This window comes from Bidens hawaiensis, unplaced genomic scaffold (assembly GCF_021521415.1).
Source record: "Bidens hawaiensis isolate Kalapana, Puna unplaced genomic scaffold, B.hawaiensis_p1.1 tig00025803_1, whole genome shotgun sequence".
In the NCBI taxonomy this organism is placed as follows: Eukaryota; Viridiplantae; Streptophyta; class Magnoliopsida; order Asterales; family Asteraceae; genus Bidens; species Bidens hawaiensis.
Genome location: NW_027494142.1, coordinates 97312 through 120205, shown reverse-complemented (window position 1 = coordinate 120205; position 22894 = coordinate 97312). Strand labels below are relative to the sequence as shown.

The window sequence follows — 22894 nt, the reverse complement described above, 5'->3', positions numbered from 1 at the left end:
AGAGTAATAAAATAGAAAAGTTGCTCTCTATTCATGTCCCATACCATGGTTGATGAGACCCAAAGCAAACTGCAACCAAAAAATATATGTTTTATAAGCAAACAGAGTTATCAAACTTATGTGTCTCCAAATTTCTATAAAAAAACAAACCTATAATTCTCATATGTATGCATAATATGTAATATGGTGGTTGCAGACAACCCAAGCTTTACTATTGTAGAAATACCCTGCCCATAAAAGTCAAAATTAGCAATGTCAAAAAGCTAATTGGAACAACAATTTCCCACACCACACCACCGCCCAGGACACAAACTTTTTTAATCAAAAAAGCTAAAACCTGATCTAAGAAAATAAATAAATAAACATACCCATATGAAAATAATTGAAAAACAACATACCTTATGGGAGAAATTAAGGTTCTTGATCAAGATTTTTTCAAGAATCTTGAGTGCGAAAGGATGTCCGGTTTGTACGTTGGCAAGGGGTGGTGTAAAAGCAACATCATGACTACATAGGGTTCCGAAATTGAACCCAGCAACAGTAGCCAGTGACTACCCGGCTGTTGTGGTGAATGAGGCACATAGATGGTGGTAGCAGAGTATGCAGAGAGAGATGAAGTGAAGGGATACATGACACGTGTATCATAACAAAACTCAATCAAGAGCGTACAACAAAAAAAGCAGTAAGAACAACATCAGGAAGCACCATCCTCCCACTTTTATAATTATATAAATATGCTTTTTTCTATTTATTAACATGGTCTTTTATTTGCAAAACATGGAGATAACCAAATCTAGTGCATGAATGCCAAGGTTGGTACAAATCAATTATAATCTCAATTTTTTAACAAAAAAATACATGTTTTCATCTTCATAGTTTGTGCTTATATATTCAATTTTTTTAACAAAAAATGCAGTGAAACTTGAAGTGGATGTGGGCTCTGGTATTGTATTTGTAAGGTTAAATTTGAAAATGTTAATTTGAGAATGGGCCGAATAGCAGTAGTTATGGTTGATTTTGTTTGTTGTAAGTTGTAACAGAATGGGACGATTATGTCAAAAAATAGTGATTTTAAAAAATATTGAGGCAGTTACTAAAAGATATAATCTTTAAAGATAGTTGTAACACAGGACCATCTAGTAAATTTTTTAGGGGGTGTTTTGGATTCCTTATTTTAGCTCCTTACAGCTTATAACTAATTGGTTATAAGTTATAAGGTGTTTGGGAAAGTTATGTTTTGTGAGTGTATAAGGTATAAGTTATAATTTTGTAACTTATACCTTATGTCTTAAATAAGGTATAAGGAGGTAAAATAAGGGATCCTAAACACCCTTTTAAAGTCTGGGTATGTGACTAATAGTTAGTACGGTTCATTTATTAAGCAATGGAGAACATATCTTTATTGAATATATTAAAAGAAGATTTATTCCTCAGAAAAACACTATTTAATTTACAATTTACTTTTTAAAGTACACATAAAATTTGATCTCTCTAAAAGATTAACATCAACTCAACTTATGGATCATTTGTTTTTTAGGTATATTGTATTATATACTTTTTTAATATTTAAGGTTTTACTTTATTATTTGTTATATGTATCTAAACCTTATAAAATATAGTAGAGATATGTTTTTATTTTCTTGATTTTACTTTTTGTTTCAACTAATTATAATATTTACAAATTTTCTTTTAAACCTTATATTTCATTAAGTGTCGGCTTTAAATGTTTTATTTGTTGGTTAAATGATTTATTTAAACTTTGTTTTCGTAATTCGTTGAGTTTATCTTTACAATGACCGAAACTTTTTTCATGACTTTCAAATATCCCATCGTCACTAGTTTTATATCGGCGTTTTGACGTTTAATACCAAAACTTTAAAATATGTTTTTTAAGCTCACTAATTTATGTTTATGAATTTGTGTTGGAACCGCTGACACTAACCGAATTAGATTTGGTTCGCGGTTGTAACGTGCAAGTTTTTTTTGGTTCCGCATATGATGGTATTGACGGATTTATTTCCCTTGTATAGTTCCGATGTCATAACCCGATACAATTTGCATTCACGTCGGCTCGCAGCGCGTTCGTGTGGTTTAAAGTTTTTACATATGTTTTTTTGTTTGGTTTAATCTTTGGTTAAAAAATAGACAACTCGTAAGTTGAATATAATTTTATTTCATGGACTGAGATTTAAAAATCATTTGTCATTATAATCCAGGACCATGACTTCCAATATTTATTAACATGCGACATTCCTGGTATTTTATAGTATGTCAGTTGGTCCTATTTACGTAGCGTAGGCAGAACTGAAAAGTCCCCGGGTAAAATTTTACATACTAGGTCACCAAGCACTAGTTTTACGCGGTTAAGAAGTTGTACTTCGTGAAGCCAAAACTCATACTTAGAGAATCGTCAATTGCGACACTGCTATTGGCCCACTATGGTGTTGAGTCACTTGACAAGTTTCACAAACAACACATATTCATTCACCACGTGTCACACCAAGGTTAATTTCTTAACAAGGCTATCTTTACCATTATCATAGTGTTATGCTAATGAGTAATGGTGTAACATCCTAAAAATTTGATTCAAATTTGACAAATTAGAAAAGGACTCAAAATATTTCCAAAATATATAATGGAGAATGAGAATTAAGAAAAGTGTGTTCATTTCACATTGGAGAAAGAAGAAAATGGAGTTATCCTGCATGGTATAAATAAGAAAAGAAAACTTGTCCGGCATTGGTAGAAGAAGAAACTTGTGAGCTCCTTATAAGGAGTTGGGTTCACAAGGAAATATTCTTATATGACAATATGCATCCAGTGGTGCGACATTCGTCATTTTTTGTTTAACTTGTATTTGTTTTTGTATCGAAAACCCGACCCGTTTTGGTCTTTCGGATCTTTCGTTATTAATAAAATATTCTGTTTTATGTTCATTTATGTTACACAATTGTTGGATAAAAAAATCATCTCTTTCGGTACGTTTAAACACCTTTTTTGGCTAAAAACGAGTTAAAACAAACTTAAGGGACTCAAAATGTCAAATAACAAAAGCATGTAACTCTTGAAAGAAACATTATGACCGACCCTTCACTCTTTCCCTATATAAACAAGATCAATACATCCCATTTGGGTTTGCTCATTCACCTCAAGCTCTCCTCAATCTAGATCTAAGTATTTTTTCTTCAAACTCTTGATAGTTTGACTTCTCACGGTAAAACTACTTCTAATCTTTGTTGGTAACTAATTCATGTTAATTAAAGCTTGTTAAAACATACTCCTCTTGTTTCCTTGGATTTCCCTTCTTCGGACATGGTCGGTTTAGGTGTATTACTAGGCAAGGCTTCATGGAGGACTATTATAGTCCTTGTTAACACTTTAAATTTTGTTTAAGCTTATTATTAATGTTAATGTTTAGTTTATTTATTTTATTTTCCAAATCATATTAATGAGTTCTTTGGTAATGGGTATGTGGCAAGCATCCTCAGTTTCATCCCGAGTCATGAGCCAAACAAAACAGAACTTTTGTTTAAATACTTTATTGTTAACATATTGTATGTAAGACTTGAGTATTATCAATTAATTTTAATGAGTTCTATGGTATTAGGTATGTGGTAACAATCCTCGGTCTTATTCCGAGTCAAGGACCGAACCAAGACCGAACTCTCGATTAAATGCTTTATATTTAAAATGATTTATTAATATGTTACATGTAAGATTTGTCTATTATAATTTTTAAGTTCCTTTTAATAAGTTCTATGGTATTGGGTATGTGGTAGCCATCCTCGGTCTTATTCCGAGTCAAGGACCGAACCAAGACCGAACTAAACCGAGTTCACTCGCTTAAGACACACTAGTTGTGTTTTGGGTCACCGAATATCGTATTTTTCTCTAAAACTATATTATAAACTAATTTTAATTATTTTCTTAAAAAAACTTGGTATGTTGGATCTAACTTCATTTTATAACAAGTTTGGACTAACAAAGCCAAACACCCGTTTAACGGACGTTAAGGTTCTTCTTAATACAACTACACACTTGGTTAAGCTTCTTTTGATTTCATTGAGTTATCTCATAACATTTATCACTTTAGAAACTCGACTTAGGGCTTGACCAATTATCAAGACTCGAACCGACAAATCCAAACACTCGTAATATCTCGTCTTAGTATCTATTTAACAAAGGGACTTGCAATAGCATAATTATACCCAAATATTTACTTAACAAAGGTTAAGTAAAACTAATGAATAGAATACCGATACCCAATTTCGAGTAAACTTACATTTCTAAAACCATTACTTTAATCTTTATGTATTTACACTTTAATTATTAATTTTGCTTGTCATATTATTTTACTTTAAAGCTTTTAAGTCTATCTACTAACTCAAGACCCTCTTTAATCTAGGTCTTTCCCGTTGAACTTACCTTTCCGTTTTATCACAAACTAATCCTCCAAGTTACTTATTTCATGTGAGTACATTTCATCCCCCGTTTTTGTTTTTATACTTTGGGGGTAACATGCATACTTATTCAAAACAAGAATGATTTATAATACTCGATCCTCAAACCACAAACTTTAGGATGTATGATACTAGAATACTTGCTCTATTGTCTGTTATATGTATCATAAGTTTTACGTGCACGATGGTTTATTTTTATTTTGTTGTGGAGCCTCAAAAAGTATGATCATATGCACCCCTAACCACTTTAGTATTGTGCTAGTAGAATAGGGTCTCATTATCTGAGTATGTCGGTTGTTACAGATTAGAAAGGATCCTCATTTACTTATGATTTATATACCGCAATTGTTGCTTTTATTTATAGTCTCATATAAGTTTGTGGATTTCGCCTCATATTATATATACTTAAAACTATGAAATTGCTCACCAACATTCATGTTGACAAATATTATTTTATGCCTTGTTACATGTTTAATTATTGATTAATTGGAGTTTGAAGATTCTATCTTACTTGAGACCTTTTAGGTTATTAGAAGAATGAACAATTAAGTTCTTATATTTGGTGCTATTTGTATGATCAAGATGTGTACTTTTGGTGATTGAATGAAATTAATGAGTTTTTTAAATATTGTCACTTTAATAGTGTCTTGTGTTCATGGGCAATCCACTGCACCCCAGCATGTTTCGCCACCTTGGGTCGGGGTGTGACAGATTGGTATCAGAGCCAAGACTATAGGTTATGCGATTAGACGTAATGGCCAAATATAGTTTTGCTTTAGGGTCCTTATATGTGTTGCTTATAAGTGTTACCCTACTTGATTGTTCATTACACTTATATATTTATTTACTTATTTATTCGAGTTAATCCCAAAAATATACACATGCAAACACTCTCATAGTATCCAAGGTATCCTTACCTTACCGCAAAAAGTAGATTTTTATGATGTTTTTATGGATCACAACCTTAATTTGTATCCTGTTATTTATAATCTCCTTAAAGCTTGACTCTATGATGGGTTTGTAGCCACATTAGGGGGCGAAACACTATGAAATGATCATTTGACAAAAACATTCCAAGAATGGAAGATGATTTACTTATCTGCAATGATTGAACTGTAGTTCTCGTATTCTAGGTCAACGAACCATGTTATACATGTCAACAACTTTAAGTTGTCGAATGCAAGCGTTTCGGTTGCCTCTTTATATTTTGTTGGAAGCATAAGAGCCACGATGATACGTGGACTAATGTTTTCAACATCCCGATTACCTCATCGTTTACATTTTATTGTTATTATTACGATATTTTGGACAAAACATGTAAAACACAGTGATTTCGTGCACATGTTCAATTCCCCACTTTTCCATAATTTTTATGATTTAATGTTGGGACAACTAGTCATTGCGGTTCATAAGCTTTCCCGCTTTTAAATCCTAGCACATTATTTTAAAGTTTCAAAGACTTAACATTTTATTTATTTAATGTACTAACAAAATAAAAAAAAATTTAATATCCTTATCCTCATAACTCTAGGACACACAATCATTAAGGGGCTGTTTGGTAGCCTCTGAATGGTCATTAAGAGGCTACCTCTTAATAGTTTATAACCTCTTAATGGTTAAGAGGTAACCCTCAGTCTGAATGGTTAAGAGGCCACCTCTTAATGGTTACCTCTTAACCATTCAGACTTATGTCTACCTCTTAACCATTAAGAGGTTATGAACCATTAAGAGGTAGCCTCTTAATGGTCATTCAGAGGCTACCAAACAGCCCCTAACACTCCATGTTTACATATCATCCTCATACTATGTCAATAACCCATACTTATATAATTTCTCTTTTATTATTTTAGAATGCCTCCTTTTCGTTGCCACACTCGCAATACTAACTCCGGTCGTCGGATGGCCACTATGGTTGCTAAAGAAATCGCTTATGTGATTCCCAGACTGATAACTCAAATTGAAGTCACCCAACCCACCCTTACTCAAACCACACCTAACCCTGAACCTTTCGCCTTGAAAAATTTCACCGGTGCCAACCCATCTCAGTTTCATGGCAACAACTGTGCCACTACCTTGTTGCAATAGTTCGAAAAGATGGAAAGCGTTTCCAATCTTTGTGAATGCCCCGAATCGAAGAAAACCCTATACGCCTCAAGCATGTTCGAGGGAAGCGCTCGCACTTGGTGGAATGGCGAAATGTTCACCAATGGGACGGAAGTAGCTATGGCCTACTCGTGGACCACGCTTAAGGAAGTCATGATGAAGAAATTTTGTCCGAAACATGATCTTCAAAAATTCGAATCCGAATTTTGGGAACTTAAGCAAGAGAGTGGTGACAACTCCGCCTACTCCAATCGCTTTCATGAGCTTAGTCTCTTGGTTCCTCACTTCGTAACTCCCCTCGAGCGGGCAATTGACAAGTGTGTCGGCGGTTTGCCTACGCAAATTCGAGACTTGGTGATGAGTAGTAAACCGCAAACCCTTCATGATGCAATCACCCTAGCCGGTGCTCATTCTGAAAACCATGTCAAAGCTGGTACCCTCACTATCAAAAGCTCCAAGAAACACAACGAAAAAAGTACACCCGAACCGTCAACCCTCACCAAAGTTGACCCTCAACCTCAAGCCATAAACTACTCCAACTCATCCCACCACTCCAAGAAGAAAAGAAAACCCAACTACTGAAACTATGCCGTCACTCGCCCATCTCAAACTCATTCTCAATACCAAGCACTTCAAAACCGAAAACCGTATTCCGGCTCCCATCCTTTGTGTAACACTTGCCAACGCCATCATCCCTCTTACTCCGCTTGCCGCCATTGCACGAAGTGTAACCGTTATGGTCACCACAGTAACGTGTGTCGGGAAACCTCCTGTGGGCAACCCACTCCATCAAGGTTTGTTCCATCAAATCAAAACTGACCCGCACCGTTTTCTCAAAACCCTCCTCCTCAACCTAGAACTTGTTTTAATTATGGAGATCCAAACCAGTTCATAATCCTTGTCCTCGACTTGGATTTGTTAACCAAGCCCAAATCATGCCCACACCATACTACCAAACCCAAGCCTACCAAGTTCAAACCTATCAACCTCAAGTCCCGCAATTCTTGGCTCCTCCGGCTCAACCACTCCAAGCGATGCAAGCCCTCCCGCAAGCAATACAAGCTCTTCATCCTCCTCCTCCTCCAGCTCAACAAGTCAACCACGACAACCAAGGGCGTGCTTTATGATGAACGCCAACCAAGCTCAAGTTGCCAACGATTTGGTGAACGGTACGATTTTAGTAAATGAGCATTTAGCTTCAATTTTATTTGATACCGGAGCTTATAGGAGTTTTGTTTCATTTAAATTTGAATCTATCCTTGTCGTACCCCACACTATACTTTGTCTCCCTTTTTCCCTCGAATTAGCCAATGGTAGTTCCATCACCATCGATTCGCTTATTCGTGATTGTATCCTCACTATTTTCAAGCAAGAATTCTAGATCGACCTCATCACGATGCAGATGGGAAGCTTCAAAATCATAGTAGGCATGAATTGGTTAGCTTTGTACCATGCCAAAGTCGTTTGTTATGACAAGTTCATTCGAATCCTGGTCGACAATGGCAAAACCCTGAAAGGCTTTGGCAAAGCGATTCCCAAGAAACTCAACCTCATGTGGTGCTCTCAATCTCGAAAGTACTTACACCAAAAATACGTTCCATTCCTAGCTCAAGCGATGGTGAAACACCTCAAAGAAAAGAAAAATCAAGACATTCCCGTTGTTTGTGAATTTCCCGGCGTTTTGTGACATCCACCGGTTGTTGACTTCCTGTTCTGGTTGCATCCTCCATAGTCAGAGTCGGTGTATGCTACCAGATCCAGTTCTCCTCCTTTTGAGTACCAGAGACCCAACTTAGGTTTGCCTTTTAGATACCGCAAAATCCTCTTCACTCCCTTCATGTGCGATTCCTTCGGGTTTGCCTGAAAACGAGTACCAAGACAAACTGCAAACATTATATCAGGACGAGAAGCAGTTAAATACATTAAAGAACTTATAATCGCCCGATACTTAGTAGGATCCACATCTTCATCACTTTCAGAATCAGCACCAAGTTTGTGGTTGACGCAGATTGGAGTGTCGAACGGGGTACTATCATCCATCTTAAACCGCTTAAGCACATCGTGAACATACTTTGTTTGATGAATGAACATGCCATCCTTCTTTTGATCTACCTGTAAGCCCAAAAAGAAAGTTAAATCACCCATGGCGCTCATCTCAAACCTCTTCTTCATGACTCACTCAAAATCCTGGCACATAGAAACTTTTGAAGCCGCAAAGATAATGTCGTCCACGTAAACCTTGACGAGAAGAAAATCACTCCCATTCCTCTTGACAAACAAAGTGTTGTCGATCTTCCCTCTCTCAAACCCATTCACGAGCAAGTAATCTGAAAGAGTCGCGTACCAAGCTCGTGGAGCCTGATGTAGGCCATATAACGCTTTGCTGAATGGATGATCCTTGTGGGTTCTGGAAGGTTGAGAGGGACCAACTTCTAGATTGTCTTCCAGATTCGAAGAGAGTTCATCTGAGTTGTGTTGAGTGTGAAACGGATTGAAGAAGTCATCATTTCTCGAGACAGCAGGAGTTTCTACCGCATTTGACGAGGAAGGTTGTTTTTCATTACACTGTGGACGATGTACAATGGCCTCGTCTTCATCGTAAAGCATCTTTGTGGCCAACCTCTCCTCTGTGTCTGCAAAAAACAAGTGGGGAAATTAAAAGATTTAAAAAGTTTATCATAGTCGAAAGCCTCGGCTGGTCCCATGCTAGGCTTTGGTGATTTGTATATAGTAATGCCAGTATTACAAACCACCTTAACCTTGTTGTTCGATAAATTAAAGACTCTTCTGTTGGTGGTCCCAACAACGTAACCGACCAAAATACCTTCGTCAGCTTTCTCACCAAATTTAGAATTAGTATTTAATATCGAATATGGGGACCCAAAAGGTTCAAGACCTTTCAGATTTGGCTTTCTACCATGCATAAGTTCATAACAGGTTTTATTTAATCTTTTAACAGTTAAAACACGATTAAGGATATAACAGGCTGTGGCAACCGCCTCGGCCCAGAACACCACGAGAAGTTTAGCATCTGCCAGCGTAGTCCTGGCTCCTTCGATTAGAGTTTTGTTCTTCCTTTCAGCTACTCCATTTTGTTGCGGAGTATATGGTGCGCTGAACTGATGTTCGATCCCCTTCTACAAACAAAACATTCCATTTGATAGTTCTTAAACTCTGTGCCGTTATCACTTCTGATGAATTTAACCTTTCTCCCAACTACATTTTCCACCCTGGTAATCAAGTTAATTACCAACTGAACCGTATCATCCTTTGTCTTTAGAAAATAAACCCATGAATAACGCGAGTAATCATCGGTCACCACCAAGAAGTATGACATTCCTCCTAAACTCTTAACATTTACGGGACCAAAAAGATCCATGTGGAGCAAATCCAAAGTGCTGACAATTGAGTTAACCCTCTTGGAGTGATGTGACTTATTATGTTGCTTTCCTTTCTTGCATGATAAACATTGGTCTTCAAAGTTGAAGTTCTTTAGAGGAACCCCAAGTACCAGCCCATTCTTCACAATGTAGTTCATCTTACGAAGATGAATATGACCCATTCTTCGATGCCACAACTCTGACTCAGACTCTGTTTCTTTTGACAGAAGACACGACTCTTCCGTCGCCATCTCGGTTGACCACATGTCCATTACATAGGTGTTCTTTTCTCTTGGAGCTTTCATCACAATCTAGGTTTCAGGAATCTTGAAACCAGGATAAAGCACGAGTGCCTCATCTTTTATAAAATGCACGGTGTATTCTTTGTCACAAATTTGAGAGACACTCAACAGATTGTGCTTTAACTCTTCTACAAAATTAACTTTTTCCAACTTGATTCTCCCATTGGTAACAGTACCAATACCTGTAATTCTTCCTCCACTTTCTCCTGCAAAGCTAACTCTTCATCCTTGAATAGTCTTCCAATCACGTAACAATTTCTTGTTACCAGTCATGTGCCGGGAACAGCCACTGTGAACAACCCACATGTTGTTTACATCCCTGCTCGACTGTTCCTGCACAATTAAAGAAAAGAATTAAAAACGGGGAACCCAAGACCCTCTGGTCTTGGGTTGATTAAACCTGTTAGCCGGCATCCAATACCTAGATTGCCTAAAGTTCTGTTGAGTAAAGTTTCCATTTGATCTGAACGGAAAATTTCTAGATGACTGGCTATGAGGCCATCCAAACCTTCTTGAATTTCTAGTATATGTGGAATCATAGTTGTTGGTTCGGTGGTCCACTGGGAAAAAACGAGAGTGGTTTCTTTGAAATCTTGGATTATTCCAACGATTGTTTGATGTGTTAGCATTCTTACCAGTATCATATTTCGTATTCGTTTTATTCTCAGTTTCAGTTGGCCTCATATTTCTAGATTTTCTCCGTTTTAGAGGACATTCATTGACAAAGTGTCCTATCCTGTTGCATCTAAAACAACTTCTGTTCGAACTATTTGTGTTCTTTTGAACATTTGTATCAAAAGTTGTTGTAGATGATGAGGTTGCATTACTATCAGTTTGTCTCACATACGGTGGAACAAACGGATTTAGGGAAGATTTCTTTCATCAAACTTGTAATCCTCCCCACGTTTTAATAACACGACCTCATCCTTTATCTCACCAAATTCAGACGATTTGTCCAAATTCGATGAGACAGGACTTGAGTCATCAGACCTAATCTGACTCGCTTCACTCACATGAACATTGGTATCTTTAGTAGAGACTTTGATAGGAACTGTCTGACTAATTTCAACACTAACGGATTGCTGATTACTAGGATTATAAGTATAATTATTATTGTACGGTGGTGGAACTTCTGTGTATCCGATTCCCCCTTTGTTAATTGGGGAACGCTGAACACTTAGAATATGGTCATGCATCACAGAAGAATTTCTAAACTGTTCAATTTTCCTGTTAAGTTCCACCACTTTCACCTGGTAATCAACTATCTGTTTGTCCTTTTCAGCTATCAGTTTGGTTTTTTCTTCTAACACCTCATAGCTAAGATCAATGACTTGTAATTTTTCAGCTAGGGTAGCCTTAAGGCTTCTAATATCTTTCTCACTAGCTTTTATTTTTACCGAGTAGCTATTTTCTTTAGTTTTAGAGTAATGATGTTCCTCTTTTAATAATTTTAACTCTTTATCCAAACTAACATACTGATCGGTTAAAGCTTTTAATGATCAGACAGTTTTTCACATTGTTCACAGTGAGGTTCAGAACATACCTCTGAGAGTTGATCATTTACAGCGGGCTGATCATTTACTTCTGCCATGTATGCATGATCCTCCACTGGTTCTCGGTTGTATCTTCCAGTCTCTATGTTTACCAGATTTGCTTGTTCTATCACCTCCTCAACTTGTAGATTCCAAGTGTATCCACCGTTCTGTTGAGATACCATGGCCTTAATTTCGTTTCCACTTCCATTTTGTTGAGTGGGCATATTTCTGACTTCGTTCGACTCTCGTGCACTCTCTAGAAAAGTGACCATTTTGTTGACAATTGTAGCAGCGAACCTTTGACTTGTCGAACCCCGGTCTTTCTCCAACAAACTTTCTACTAGTTTTCTTCATAAACCTCTTCACCCTTCTCACTATCATAGCCATCTGCCACTGCAGATCCATTTCTTCCATGTCATCAGCGTCTATCTGATCATATCCTCATCCAAGGTTGCGGGGTCAACTATTTTTCCTTTGATGTAATTCTCATACGAGGCATTGAGAGAGGCATAGAGGGCGAATTGTTGTTCAGCTGATTTCACACTCATAGGCATCTGTGAGTAATTCTTGCTAGAAGTACTGGCTGAGAAATTACCAGCTGAGGATTGAGATTTTGAGGAACTACTTCCACCTGCTACAAAACATACGTCACCATCCGTATTAACCACTACATGACCATCTTGAGCGGAGTTCGGTTCTCCCCCTGAGTAATAGGCAGTTGATTCTAGTTTCGAACTTGAGTTTTGAGAGCCTTTAGCACCATGCATTCCCGGATCCTGAACATGACCAGTAGGTGTCTCCTTTCGAGCCATGTTAAGTTCAAAGTTACGTAACTTATTAACCACCTTCTCCAAGTCAAATTTCTCAAAATCTTTGTCTTCTCTCATCAGAACTGTGTACATCTCCCATTTTGGTGGGGAGAGCATCAAGAAGTTTTTCCACTATCTCTTCCTCCTTGTATTTAATGGAGTAGTTGTCCAACTCAGTTATCAGATGATAATACCGTGTGATGATGTCATCAAGTGATTCATTTTTAAGAAACTTGAAAATAGAGAATTGAGTTTTCAGCAGCTTAGTCTTGGAGGTACGTATCCCAACATTTTCTTCATAGCGATTCTCAAGTGCTTCCCACAAGTCTCTAGCAGTTTTGTACTTTTTGAAAGTATGAAGAATTTCTTGAGGAAGTGCCATTGTTATTGATGCATGAGCTTTACTTTCTACTTCATACATTTTCTTTTCATCATCCTCCATCTTACTGTACTTCTTAATTTGCTCATAACCTTCGAACTCAGTAGTCGGTGGAATGTACCCATCTTGAATGCAGACCCACATTTTTGCATCTTGATACTTCACATACTGTTCAAACCTGTCTTTCCATGCAACAAAATCAGTACCCTTAAGTAGTTTTGGAGCTTTAGTTGCTGAACCGGTTTCAACTTCCATCTTTACCAGTTCTGTGATGTTTATCGAAGTCATACTTGAACGAAACGAGACCTAGAATCCAAATATCGTATTCTGTGAACAGTGAACAGCGAAGTTAATACAACTTCGCTAGCCTACAACTTCGCTGGTCAACAACTTCGCTAAAACCCTATATCTTCGCTAAAACCCTAGTTCGGGTGACGGCAACTTCGCCGGAAGAATGAAGGTGTTTTGCATGTTTAACACGGCTGATTTCGAAGGTTGCGAGAGTGATGGGAAGGTGTAATTGATGAGTATTGTAGAGAAACTGACAAAGGAGCGGTATTTCAACGTAAAACAGTTCCATGAATAGTCGAACTGAGCAAATTTAACACTCGTGTGATAATCCCGAACCACACAATCATGAGCAAAACGCTCTGATAGCAATTGTAGGTTCCTAGCCGGATCTACACAGGAGTATCTCGTTACACGAGGGTGCGGAATCCCCTACGTATACGATACGAGTGCTAAGACGGTAAACACGTAAATCACAAGCAAACACACGAGTATAAAGGAATATTTGTTATATTGAAAGGGTAGTAACCAAGAAGAACAAACACGTAACCCTTAGGCTACAAAATACGGCTGACAAAAGTTCTACCAAATGAGTTGAAGTTAGGGTATTAATAATACGACAACTTCGCCTAACATGCTAGACGAAGTTGTCCTAACTTCGCTTCCTTCTCAAGTTCGCCAAACACAAAAGCAAACAAACACGTTCAACACAAAACAAAAAACGTAACGATTACAGACACAAATAAACATGAGATAATGAACTACTGGCACTATGCACCAACATTAATTAATAGCGTAAGTTGGTTGTGGCTCAATGGTAGAGCACTCACTTTATAAGTGAGAGGTAGGGGGTTCAAACCTCACTATCACCAATTTATATGGGAGATATGAGGGATGACCCTGGCTTGCCAGGGTTCGAGTCCTGATCTCACCCGGTTTTACTGGTTCCTCGTTGTCGTGCCGTTTGGCGGGCGTGGGGGTCGGGTTTTATCCGGTGAATCCCTCAATAGGTGGACTGCTAGGGGCTCCGTCCGTCCGGACTAGTGGCCGGCTCGGGCTACCTTTAGCCAATGGGGGTCGCGTACGGAGTACCCGAGCGTTACTTAATTGGCCGTTAAAAAAAATTATTAATTAATAGCAACTGCAATCCTCAAATAGCTCCGTATATCTCCAACTTTCATCCTTGTCATTTCAAAATGCCATACAACAATGTTATTGACATGAAAATTAAACACATGCGTTAATTTTCCATGAGAGTGAAATTGTTTTCTACCACAAAATATTTACCATTATTCCCTATGGGTATAAAAAAATTATTATAAACAAAAACCATCGAGTGTAAACCGACCGGAACTCCAACCAAATGGACTTGCAACAAGTTCCCATCAAACAAACAATGATTCTCAACGCTTCATTTCACACAATCAAACTCCCATCAAATTTTCTTCAACCAAACCTTAAACACCCCCCACAATTTACTCTTTTCGCCTCCAAAACACCTTCGATTTCCATGGCAGCCACGTCACTAAGTTCCACTGTACCCAACTCATCTCTTACTCTCTTGTTTGTGGAAATGGGAGTTGGTTATGATCAGCACGGGTTAGTTAAATTAATATTATATTAAGAAAGTGATTTTGGAAATTGGGTTTGTTTGATGATTGAAATTGGAACAGGCAAGATGTTACCAAAGCAGCAATGAAGGCGTGTAGGGATGCGATTTCTTCCAATTCGATTCCTGCCTTCCGTAGAGGTAATGATTGCTGCTTTCATGTTTGGGTTTGGTTTTATTCTTGTAGTGATCAGTTTATGTTAATATGAATTTACTTCTGGTTTCATTATTGTGGTTGAATAAATCGCTCCGATTAATTGCTAGTTGGTCAGTACCCCCCGTCGACTAGTTGGTTAAAATCGGTCAAATTTATATATGGAAGGAATATGCCAATATGGTTAATTCGGATTGATCACTAGTCCCTATCCCATTGCCACTAATCATCATTATAAATGAATTATTGATCCTGATTTGGGCCTAGAAATTTTTATTATGCTGTTGCTATAGATATTGTGAAATTCAAATGTTGCAATTTCTTGCGATCGAGGTGATAGTTTTATTCTTTGTTTTACATTTGGGATTAAGAAAAATACTGATTTGAGCAATTAAGGGGTGAGTGTTTTTGGAAATGCTAGTTTTTGTATGAAATTGTGTACTTGAAAACATATTGTTATGTTTTGGAAAATTGTTTATTGGCAGTCTTTATTAATTTTGTTCTCAAAGTTTCGTAGGGGGCTAGGGGCCAAATGAAACATCAGCCCCTACTATTGAGTCATGAGTCATGACATATTCACTATGAGGGTTTGATGTATTGCTCTATGTGCTCTATATTTGCTGCACTTCGGACTTTTAGTATGATTGCGAGAATAATGTATAAAATACTATTTTTTTTCCTGCTTTTGTTTGTTTGTTTGCAAATAACATTTACAAATGATCTTTCTCATTTCTACATGATTCGTAGAGGCTAAATGAGAATATTATGTGTATTTTCTTAAAAAGTATTTTCTCACTATCATTAGTGTTGCTTGTCACATGTGTAGCGTTAAAAAAGGGTTTACCTTTTATTCTCATAAATCATAATATGTATTATTTTCCAGTGAATACACGATCTTTTTCCATGGTTTTTAAGAAGTTATATAAACTCAATTTCCTAACATGTGATTCACCATTTGAGTCGATAAAAGGTATCTTGTAAACTGGGTGACGGGTCAGAACGGGCTCGGAGTGAAATGAGCTTTTAAAAAGTGTCTATATGGTTTGGGCCATGATGGGTTCTGAGTAAAATGAGTTCGGGTCAAAACAAGTCGTTTTAAACAAGTGTTAATTTAGTTCGTTTCAAAACGGGTTTTGGGCAAAATGGAGTCAGGTTGAAATGAGTCGGTGGTTGTTGACAGTGTTAGTGGTAATGGCAACAGTAGGCAGCGGATAGGGGTGAGCAACCAAAAACCAATTAACAAACTTCGATAATGAAAAATAGACCAAAATATAAATATGGAATACTAAACATTTACAGATTTACTATATTATACCAAAGTTGCCGATACTCTAACTAAATCTAATAATCTTAGGATTTGAAATAAAAAATATATACAAAATCAAGTATCTAAGTTTGTTCTAATCCTTTAAGTCCTTGATGAGCATTTAAAGTGCTTTTCGCATATCCTGAAGATGCACTTCAAATCGCCTTTTCTTTGTCAACCCCTGCAAAATTGTGTTCATACTTCATTCTTCATCATATTCTTATAGCAAACGATCACGGGTTTCTTCTAAACCTAATGATTACTGGTATACGACACCTAAACCATGTGCAGCGGTGGTGGTGGCGACAGGGAATAGATAGTGGAGACAAACAGTGGTCATGGGTGATGTTAACCCATTTGGACCTTTTTTTTTAATTCAAGTTTTATAATGGTTGCTCGTTTTGACCTTGTGTAGGCCCGAATTCGACCCATATATAATTTGTTTGGTCAAATGTATCCATTTTTCAAAGGATGGATTATCATTGCCGCCTATATAATCTTCTAACCTGATGGAAAATAGATTGCTAGTGACTACTTTTGGATCAGTGGTTGCAGCATATTATTTATGTGATAATACCTAGCATGTGTTATGTAAGCCCTAGATCTAGATTATCACTGGCACTGCAGTTTTGTTGGTAAGCTTATTGTTATGTTTATGTTCATGTAATTAGTAAGTTGAACAATATAAACCTTAAGGGGTGACATGGTGGTAAGTGCCTCGTTCCCTCTAGTGGAGTGGTTCACGTATCGAACTTGGATTGGTTTGTGCCTTTAACCCCTTGAAGGCCACTTGTCCAACACAAGCTGGGGTTTACTTAGTCCCATTGGCTAGTAGGGTATTTGTGGGTTTCTCTTTGTAATAAAATAAGTTGAAAATTACGGTTAACTGTTAGAATGTACTGTTGGCCCAGAATCGTATATCACACAAATATCTTATGGACACTCCCACGACGTTTTCTCTATATTATTGATCGAAAATAACACCAAAATACATAGCCCTACATCATCTTTTTATACTAGAAAAGCTTGGAAGAGAAGAAACATACATTTTTCCACTCATACTTATTCCTACTACAATAAAACTGTTTCTAATAATGATCTTTTTTTCCACCTTTTAACTCGATCCACTAGAATAGTATGTAAATAAAGATTATATCCGTCAATACAACTTAATACACCTATGACCTACCTGGCGGTCTATTGGTATGGTATGGAATTGTATTTTAAGCTATAACCAGTTTGACTAACGAGTAAACTTCAACCAATTTTCTCTATGATTCATTACACATCTTGATACTCAATTTGTGAACCTACTTCTTGTCGTGTGGTCTTTACAAAAGAGTCAATATGGAAAACGACAATTCTGCCCTTTTCTACTCTTGGGTAGTTTTATCATCAAATCCACCATATTATTTATTCTTTCCCTCACCTTATAGTCATTGCAGGATTTGTCCGCTTATTTTCAAGTGTAACCGATTTCTTAGACTCAGTGTCAGGTTTTAAAGTGTAAACAATCAATGCAGGGTCCATACCGGGCGTTTCATTTGACCGAATGAAATTACAAATAAAACTCGGAGTTCCCCGGTCTCTTCAGCCTACTTTGGATATCGAGAAAGTGAAGTCTGTTTTCCCTTAGTAAGTCGTTTAACTATTATTCACTTTTTATAGATAACGATGTTCACTTTGTTATTATATAAAACAAATATTATTTATTGTTGTAAATAATTGGCTTGTTTAAGCTATGCTAGATTCGTGCTTCTAGCGAGAACTGATCTGATACATTATTTATATCTAATTTGTGATATGATATGTGATAGTGGGAAGATAGAGAATGTTGAAGTGGTGGATGGTGGATTGATTTGCTCAAGTGGTGTGCATGTGGAAGAAATGGGAGACAAGGATGATAACTGCTACATAGTTAATGCGGCCGTATATGTTGGCTACTGAGGCGCGACTATTTTTTTTACTCTGGCTATATAAGCAAGATTGTTATGTGTTTTAAAATCTTTCTAACTTCTCAATTAAGAAAGATTGTGTGTCAAAGTGATGCACTTTTGCGCCTCATGCTTTTTAAAACTAGAAGTGAGAGTTTGTTTCACATTCTTGCAGTTCGGCCAACCAATTCATGTTTAGTTAAGCAGGATGACCGACCAACATGTTTATGAGCATCTGGATTCACATCTTTGCAACTTTATTGTTACCCGTTTCACAGCAATCTCCATGAAACCGTCTATATGCAATAACCACTAGGCTTCTGGATGGATCTCACCCGGACTATGTGTATTTATTACGCAAATATTTATACAGTTGGAAATAAGAACTGAGGGCCAGGTATCATTAAATTTGCTGATTACCTTTCTTTGTTGGTTTTCTCTCATAGACAGCATGACCCCTCCTTGTTCATCTTTAAACAACGCTATGCGATTGCTTGCCTACTTTATGCGGAGTTTATTTACCAAAATAGGGTGAGAGGAAAAATTATTTACCAATATAGGTGATTTGAAAAGTATTTACCAAAATGGGGGGTCTCCTTAAAACTTTTGTCACTCCCTCATAATTTTATTGGGTTATTGATAAAAAAAAATTATATTTAAAAAAACTTAGATATTTTATTTAACAAAGAGTAATCGCATAGCGTTGTATACATCATCATGACCATTTTTCGGATGCGTTGTATACATGTGTCATGTATCTAGTAGCCCGTGAATTCGCTATATAAGTACGTGTGCCTGGCATTCTTAAACGGGCTGGTATAACATCGTGTCATCCCTCGATGACACATGCGGACACCAACTCCAAGCTCAGTTCCTAGAACGGTGACCCAACAGCAGACTCCACTGAATATCGATAATTGGCCGGGGCTATAAAATTTTTTGGCCAAATGCAACCTTTTTATTCAAATGCAACATTTTCAAGATGTGACTCTTTGAAAAACATTTGCAAAAACGTTGCATTATGTCTAATACAACTTCATTTAATGCTACTGTTTTTTGTAAATTAAAGATTGCATTAGGCCATTTTTCTATAAGGGGCTGCCATATTTAACTTTCACTATACTAGACATTACATATGCGGTAAAACAAATTTGCACGCATATGTATGCATCCCTTACATCCCATATGAATGCTCTTAAATGCATTTTTACTATACCTAAATGGCACCATCAACTATGGTTAACTTTAACCAAACCACGACACGTTCAATCGTTATTTATACCGACGCCTACTGAGAAGGGTGCCCGGACACCCGAAATTCGACCTCCGACTATTTTGTCTTTCAGGGTGACAATTTACTATTCTGGTCTTCAAAACTCCTACCAACTCTCTACGTGTGGTGTTGAAGCTAAATACCGTGGGGGGTAGCTAATTTAGTTTTTGAAGTTTCTTGTTTAGAACATTCTCATCCTACTCCTCATTCTTATCTCTATAATTACACTATAAAAACATTACATTTATCTCTATGTTCAATGAAATAATATTTTTTTATATTTTTATCATTACAGTTTTTTCTCCTCCACTCACAACCAATTCAAAAAATATTAAAAAATAAATAAACACAATTTTATTTTCCCCAAATTTACAAAAAATCATTGCATTTTCTCTCTCCACCATATAATTTACACTCACAACAACTCAAAACCTCACACTATAATTTGCAAACTTCCTCACATCATTTTAAGGGATAGGATGAGAATGCTCTTACAGAATCTGCAGCTAGAATTACATAATCTCGTTGCTCGAGCTCCATTGTCTACCTTAATAAGGTCAATGTTGTTTATTGAACTCGGGAACCCTATTCAACATCAATGTTTGAAACACATTGAGATGGATATCCCCTTTGTTCGTGAGAAGGTTAAACGTGGCTGGATACAAGTTTAACATATTCCTTCACAGTTTCAAATCGCATATATCTTCATCGAAGGATTACAGTGTGTCCTCTTCAATGACTTTAGATCTAGTCTAAACATCCAAGAACCTCTTGCTTACATTGCAGGATATATAGGATATATTATATTTAGCGATAATCCTATAAATCAATTTGTATCTTAGCACGATTATGTTATATAGCATAGGTGAAAATGCAACCTTTCATAAACTAGATCATTTGTCGATAATAATCAAGCATTAAGTATCATCTTATATTTGTACAACTTTTTTTAGAAAAAGAAAAAGAAAAGGAAAATGGTAAAAATCTTGCCCTCGATAAATCAAAACTTCACATTTATTTGTAACATCAGTGTCTCTGAATATTTGGCATCTTTAGAGTATTAAACAAGTTATAGAAAGGCCCGTACCCTGCCTGCAATTTGCATGATTATCCATCATTTTATATACATGTTCGCAGGTCTATGTTATCGTTTTCTTGTAATCAGCGAAAAATTAGGCCAACCAGCTGGATTTGACATAGACTTTCCACGTAAGTAAAGTACAAAAACACCATGTCTTGTCTTGTATCCATCCATGTAAAGTATACTCATCCACACCACATATTTATTATGTATATTTCCAATCCACTCCATATATTTTTCTCTATAATTTAGTTAAAAAAAAACAAAATTTCATAAATATATTTATCAGTTTTTAAAATTCTTTCATATTCTATAATCTATTCATATCCATAAATCAATTATTTATTATTATTTTCTCTTTTATCTTGTTATATAATAAATAATGATTGAGAGATATGTGACATATTATATGGTATGGATAAAAAATAGGGAAAATTCTCATAATAGCCCATTTAAAGAATGTGGTTCCAAGTTTGTCCCCCCAAATTCAAGTTTCCAACTTTGTCCCTTTAGTATCTCGTCGTCGGCGACATGTTAGCGAACACCGACGATGTGTTAACATAACATAGGGTTGACGATGTGTTATGTTGCTAACATAGGGTAGCAACGATGCGTTAATGTTTAAAGTAGGGGTTCCACGATGCGTTAGCTGATAACGCATCGCTGCTACCCTATGTTAGCAACATAAACGTATCTCGTCGCCGGCGACATGTTAGCGAACACCAACGATGTGTTAACATAACATAGGTTGACAATGCGTTTATGTTGCTAACATAGGGTAGCAGCGATGCGTTATCAACTAACGCATCGCCGCTACCCTACGTTAGCAACATAACGCATCGCCGCTACCCTACGTTAGCAATATAACGCATCGTCAACACAGATTTCGGCCACGTGTCGTTATCCTATTTGTTTCAGTAACGCATCGTCGGTGTTCGCTATCATGTTGTCGGTGACGAGATACCAAAGAGACAAAGTTGAAAACTTGAATTTGTGGGGATAATCTTGGAAACACATTCTCTAAATGGGCTATTGTGGGAATTTTCCCTAAAAAATAAATCCCTAAATTTAGGGATTTACTTTAGTTGTCATGTAACTTTCATATAACAGGATATTGATTGGAGAGATGACGTTGATAGTTTTTTTAAAATTTACCTTAAATTATAAGGATTTAACAACTTTAGAGAATCTGTTGAGAATGCTTTAATAATGACTTCATTAATAATGTAATTAACACTGGTCCAACATATCCAGACACATTAACATTAACAATTACAGTACTATTCTAATACATAGATTCTCATATATTTTCAAAAGTCATCGGTGGAGCTCCTCCGCCTCTTCACCGGAAAAACATGTTGATAAGCCGCCATCTGCCACCCATCAAAGTGGACCCCACACCCTAACGGTGGCTTTGCTTTCCTACGACCAGCACCCACCGGCACGTTGCGAAGTGCACCACCAGCTGTCCAGTATCTTTGACAACCTCTGCAAAAGTGTCGGGGCTGATTAACGTTGTAGTTGTTGAAGTAACAAAACTTGGTCTCCGTGCTTTTGCACCTAGGACATGGCATGATCTTGCCGGGTCTCTTGTTGACTAGGGTTTCGTCGTTATTATTGCCATCTTCATCTTCATCGACCTCTGATTTGTCTGCTGGATCTTGTTTCAGTTCGTGCATCACTTGCACGTTAATCATCTTTCCGAATAACTTGATACGTGTTGAATCATGAACATCTGCCATGAATGATTTAGGGAGAGAACTTGATGAATAATATTAATTAAGGAAGGGGACAGGGGACACAATATTAAGGAAAATCTCTTGTTTGTTGTTATAAGGAGAAATAAAGTTGTTCTATTTGGTTGTAAATTGGCAGTCTTTTGCATATATTTGTATATATAAAGAGTGAGAGATTGAGATTTGAAAGCAAAAAGTGAATGAAAGTAGATCAAAGGACTTGGGTGGTTTGGTAAACTTTTGACACTTTATAGGTGGGGTGTGGGTTAAGTAAAATCTCTGCTGTTATTTAAAAGAATTTTGACTTCATAATATTAACTTTGGTTCACGTACAGCTTTTGATTTTGTTTTTTAACTTTGGTGACTTAATTTTTTTTCAAGGTTTTCACGTAAGAATGTGTGTAGGTTTAATACTAGTTATTTTTATTTAGAAGAGCTCTCAAATTTAAATATTACTTCTGGTATGTTTTGTTCTCTTTAAACCTTCAGAATGTCATGTTTCAGTGCAAACTACAATTCACAAGATTCCTATAGTTATGTGGGCG

The 22894-nt window shown here is 36.8% G+C and overlaps 1 protein-coding gene and 1 pseudogene across 1 annotated transcript; one reads left to right on the top strand and one right to left on the bottom strand.

Annotated features, from left to right (window-relative positions):
* The first annotated feature begins 14648 nt into the window (after positions 1 to 14648).
* Positions 14649 to 18423, top strand: LOC143572320 (uncharacterized). Its single transcript, XM_077057512.1, has 4 exons — positions 14649 to 14855; positions 14930 to 15006; positions 17849 to 17960; positions 18143 to 18423. The coding sequence occupies exons 1-4, from the start codon at positions 14653 to 14655 to the stop codon at positions 18270 to 18272; spliced, it is 522 nt and encodes a 173-aa protein (XP_076913627.1). The 5' UTR covers positions 14649 to 14652; the 3' UTR covers positions 18273 to 18423.
* A 3500-nt stretch (positions 18424 to 21923) lies between these two features.
* On the bottom strand, positions 21924 to 22355 carry LOC143572321 (dof zinc finger protein DOF1.5 pseudogene; annotated as a pseudogene).
* Positions 22356 to 22894: the final 539 nt, after the last annotated feature.

Excerpts from the sequence above, each read along its gene's own strand:
- LOC143572320 (XM_077057512.1), top strand. The coding sequence starts at position 14,653 with ATGATTCTCAACGCTTCATTTCACACAATCAAACTCCCATCAAATTTT. Across the intron at positions 15,007-17,848 it reads GATTCCTGCCTTCCGTAGAG|GGTCCATACCGGGCGTTTCA; the intron begins GTAATGATTGCT and ends CAATCAATGCAG. Across the intron at positions 17,961-18,142 it reads GTGAAGTCTGTTTTCCCTTA|TGGGAAGATAGAGAATGTTG; the intron begins GTAAGTCGTTTA and ends GATATGTGATAG.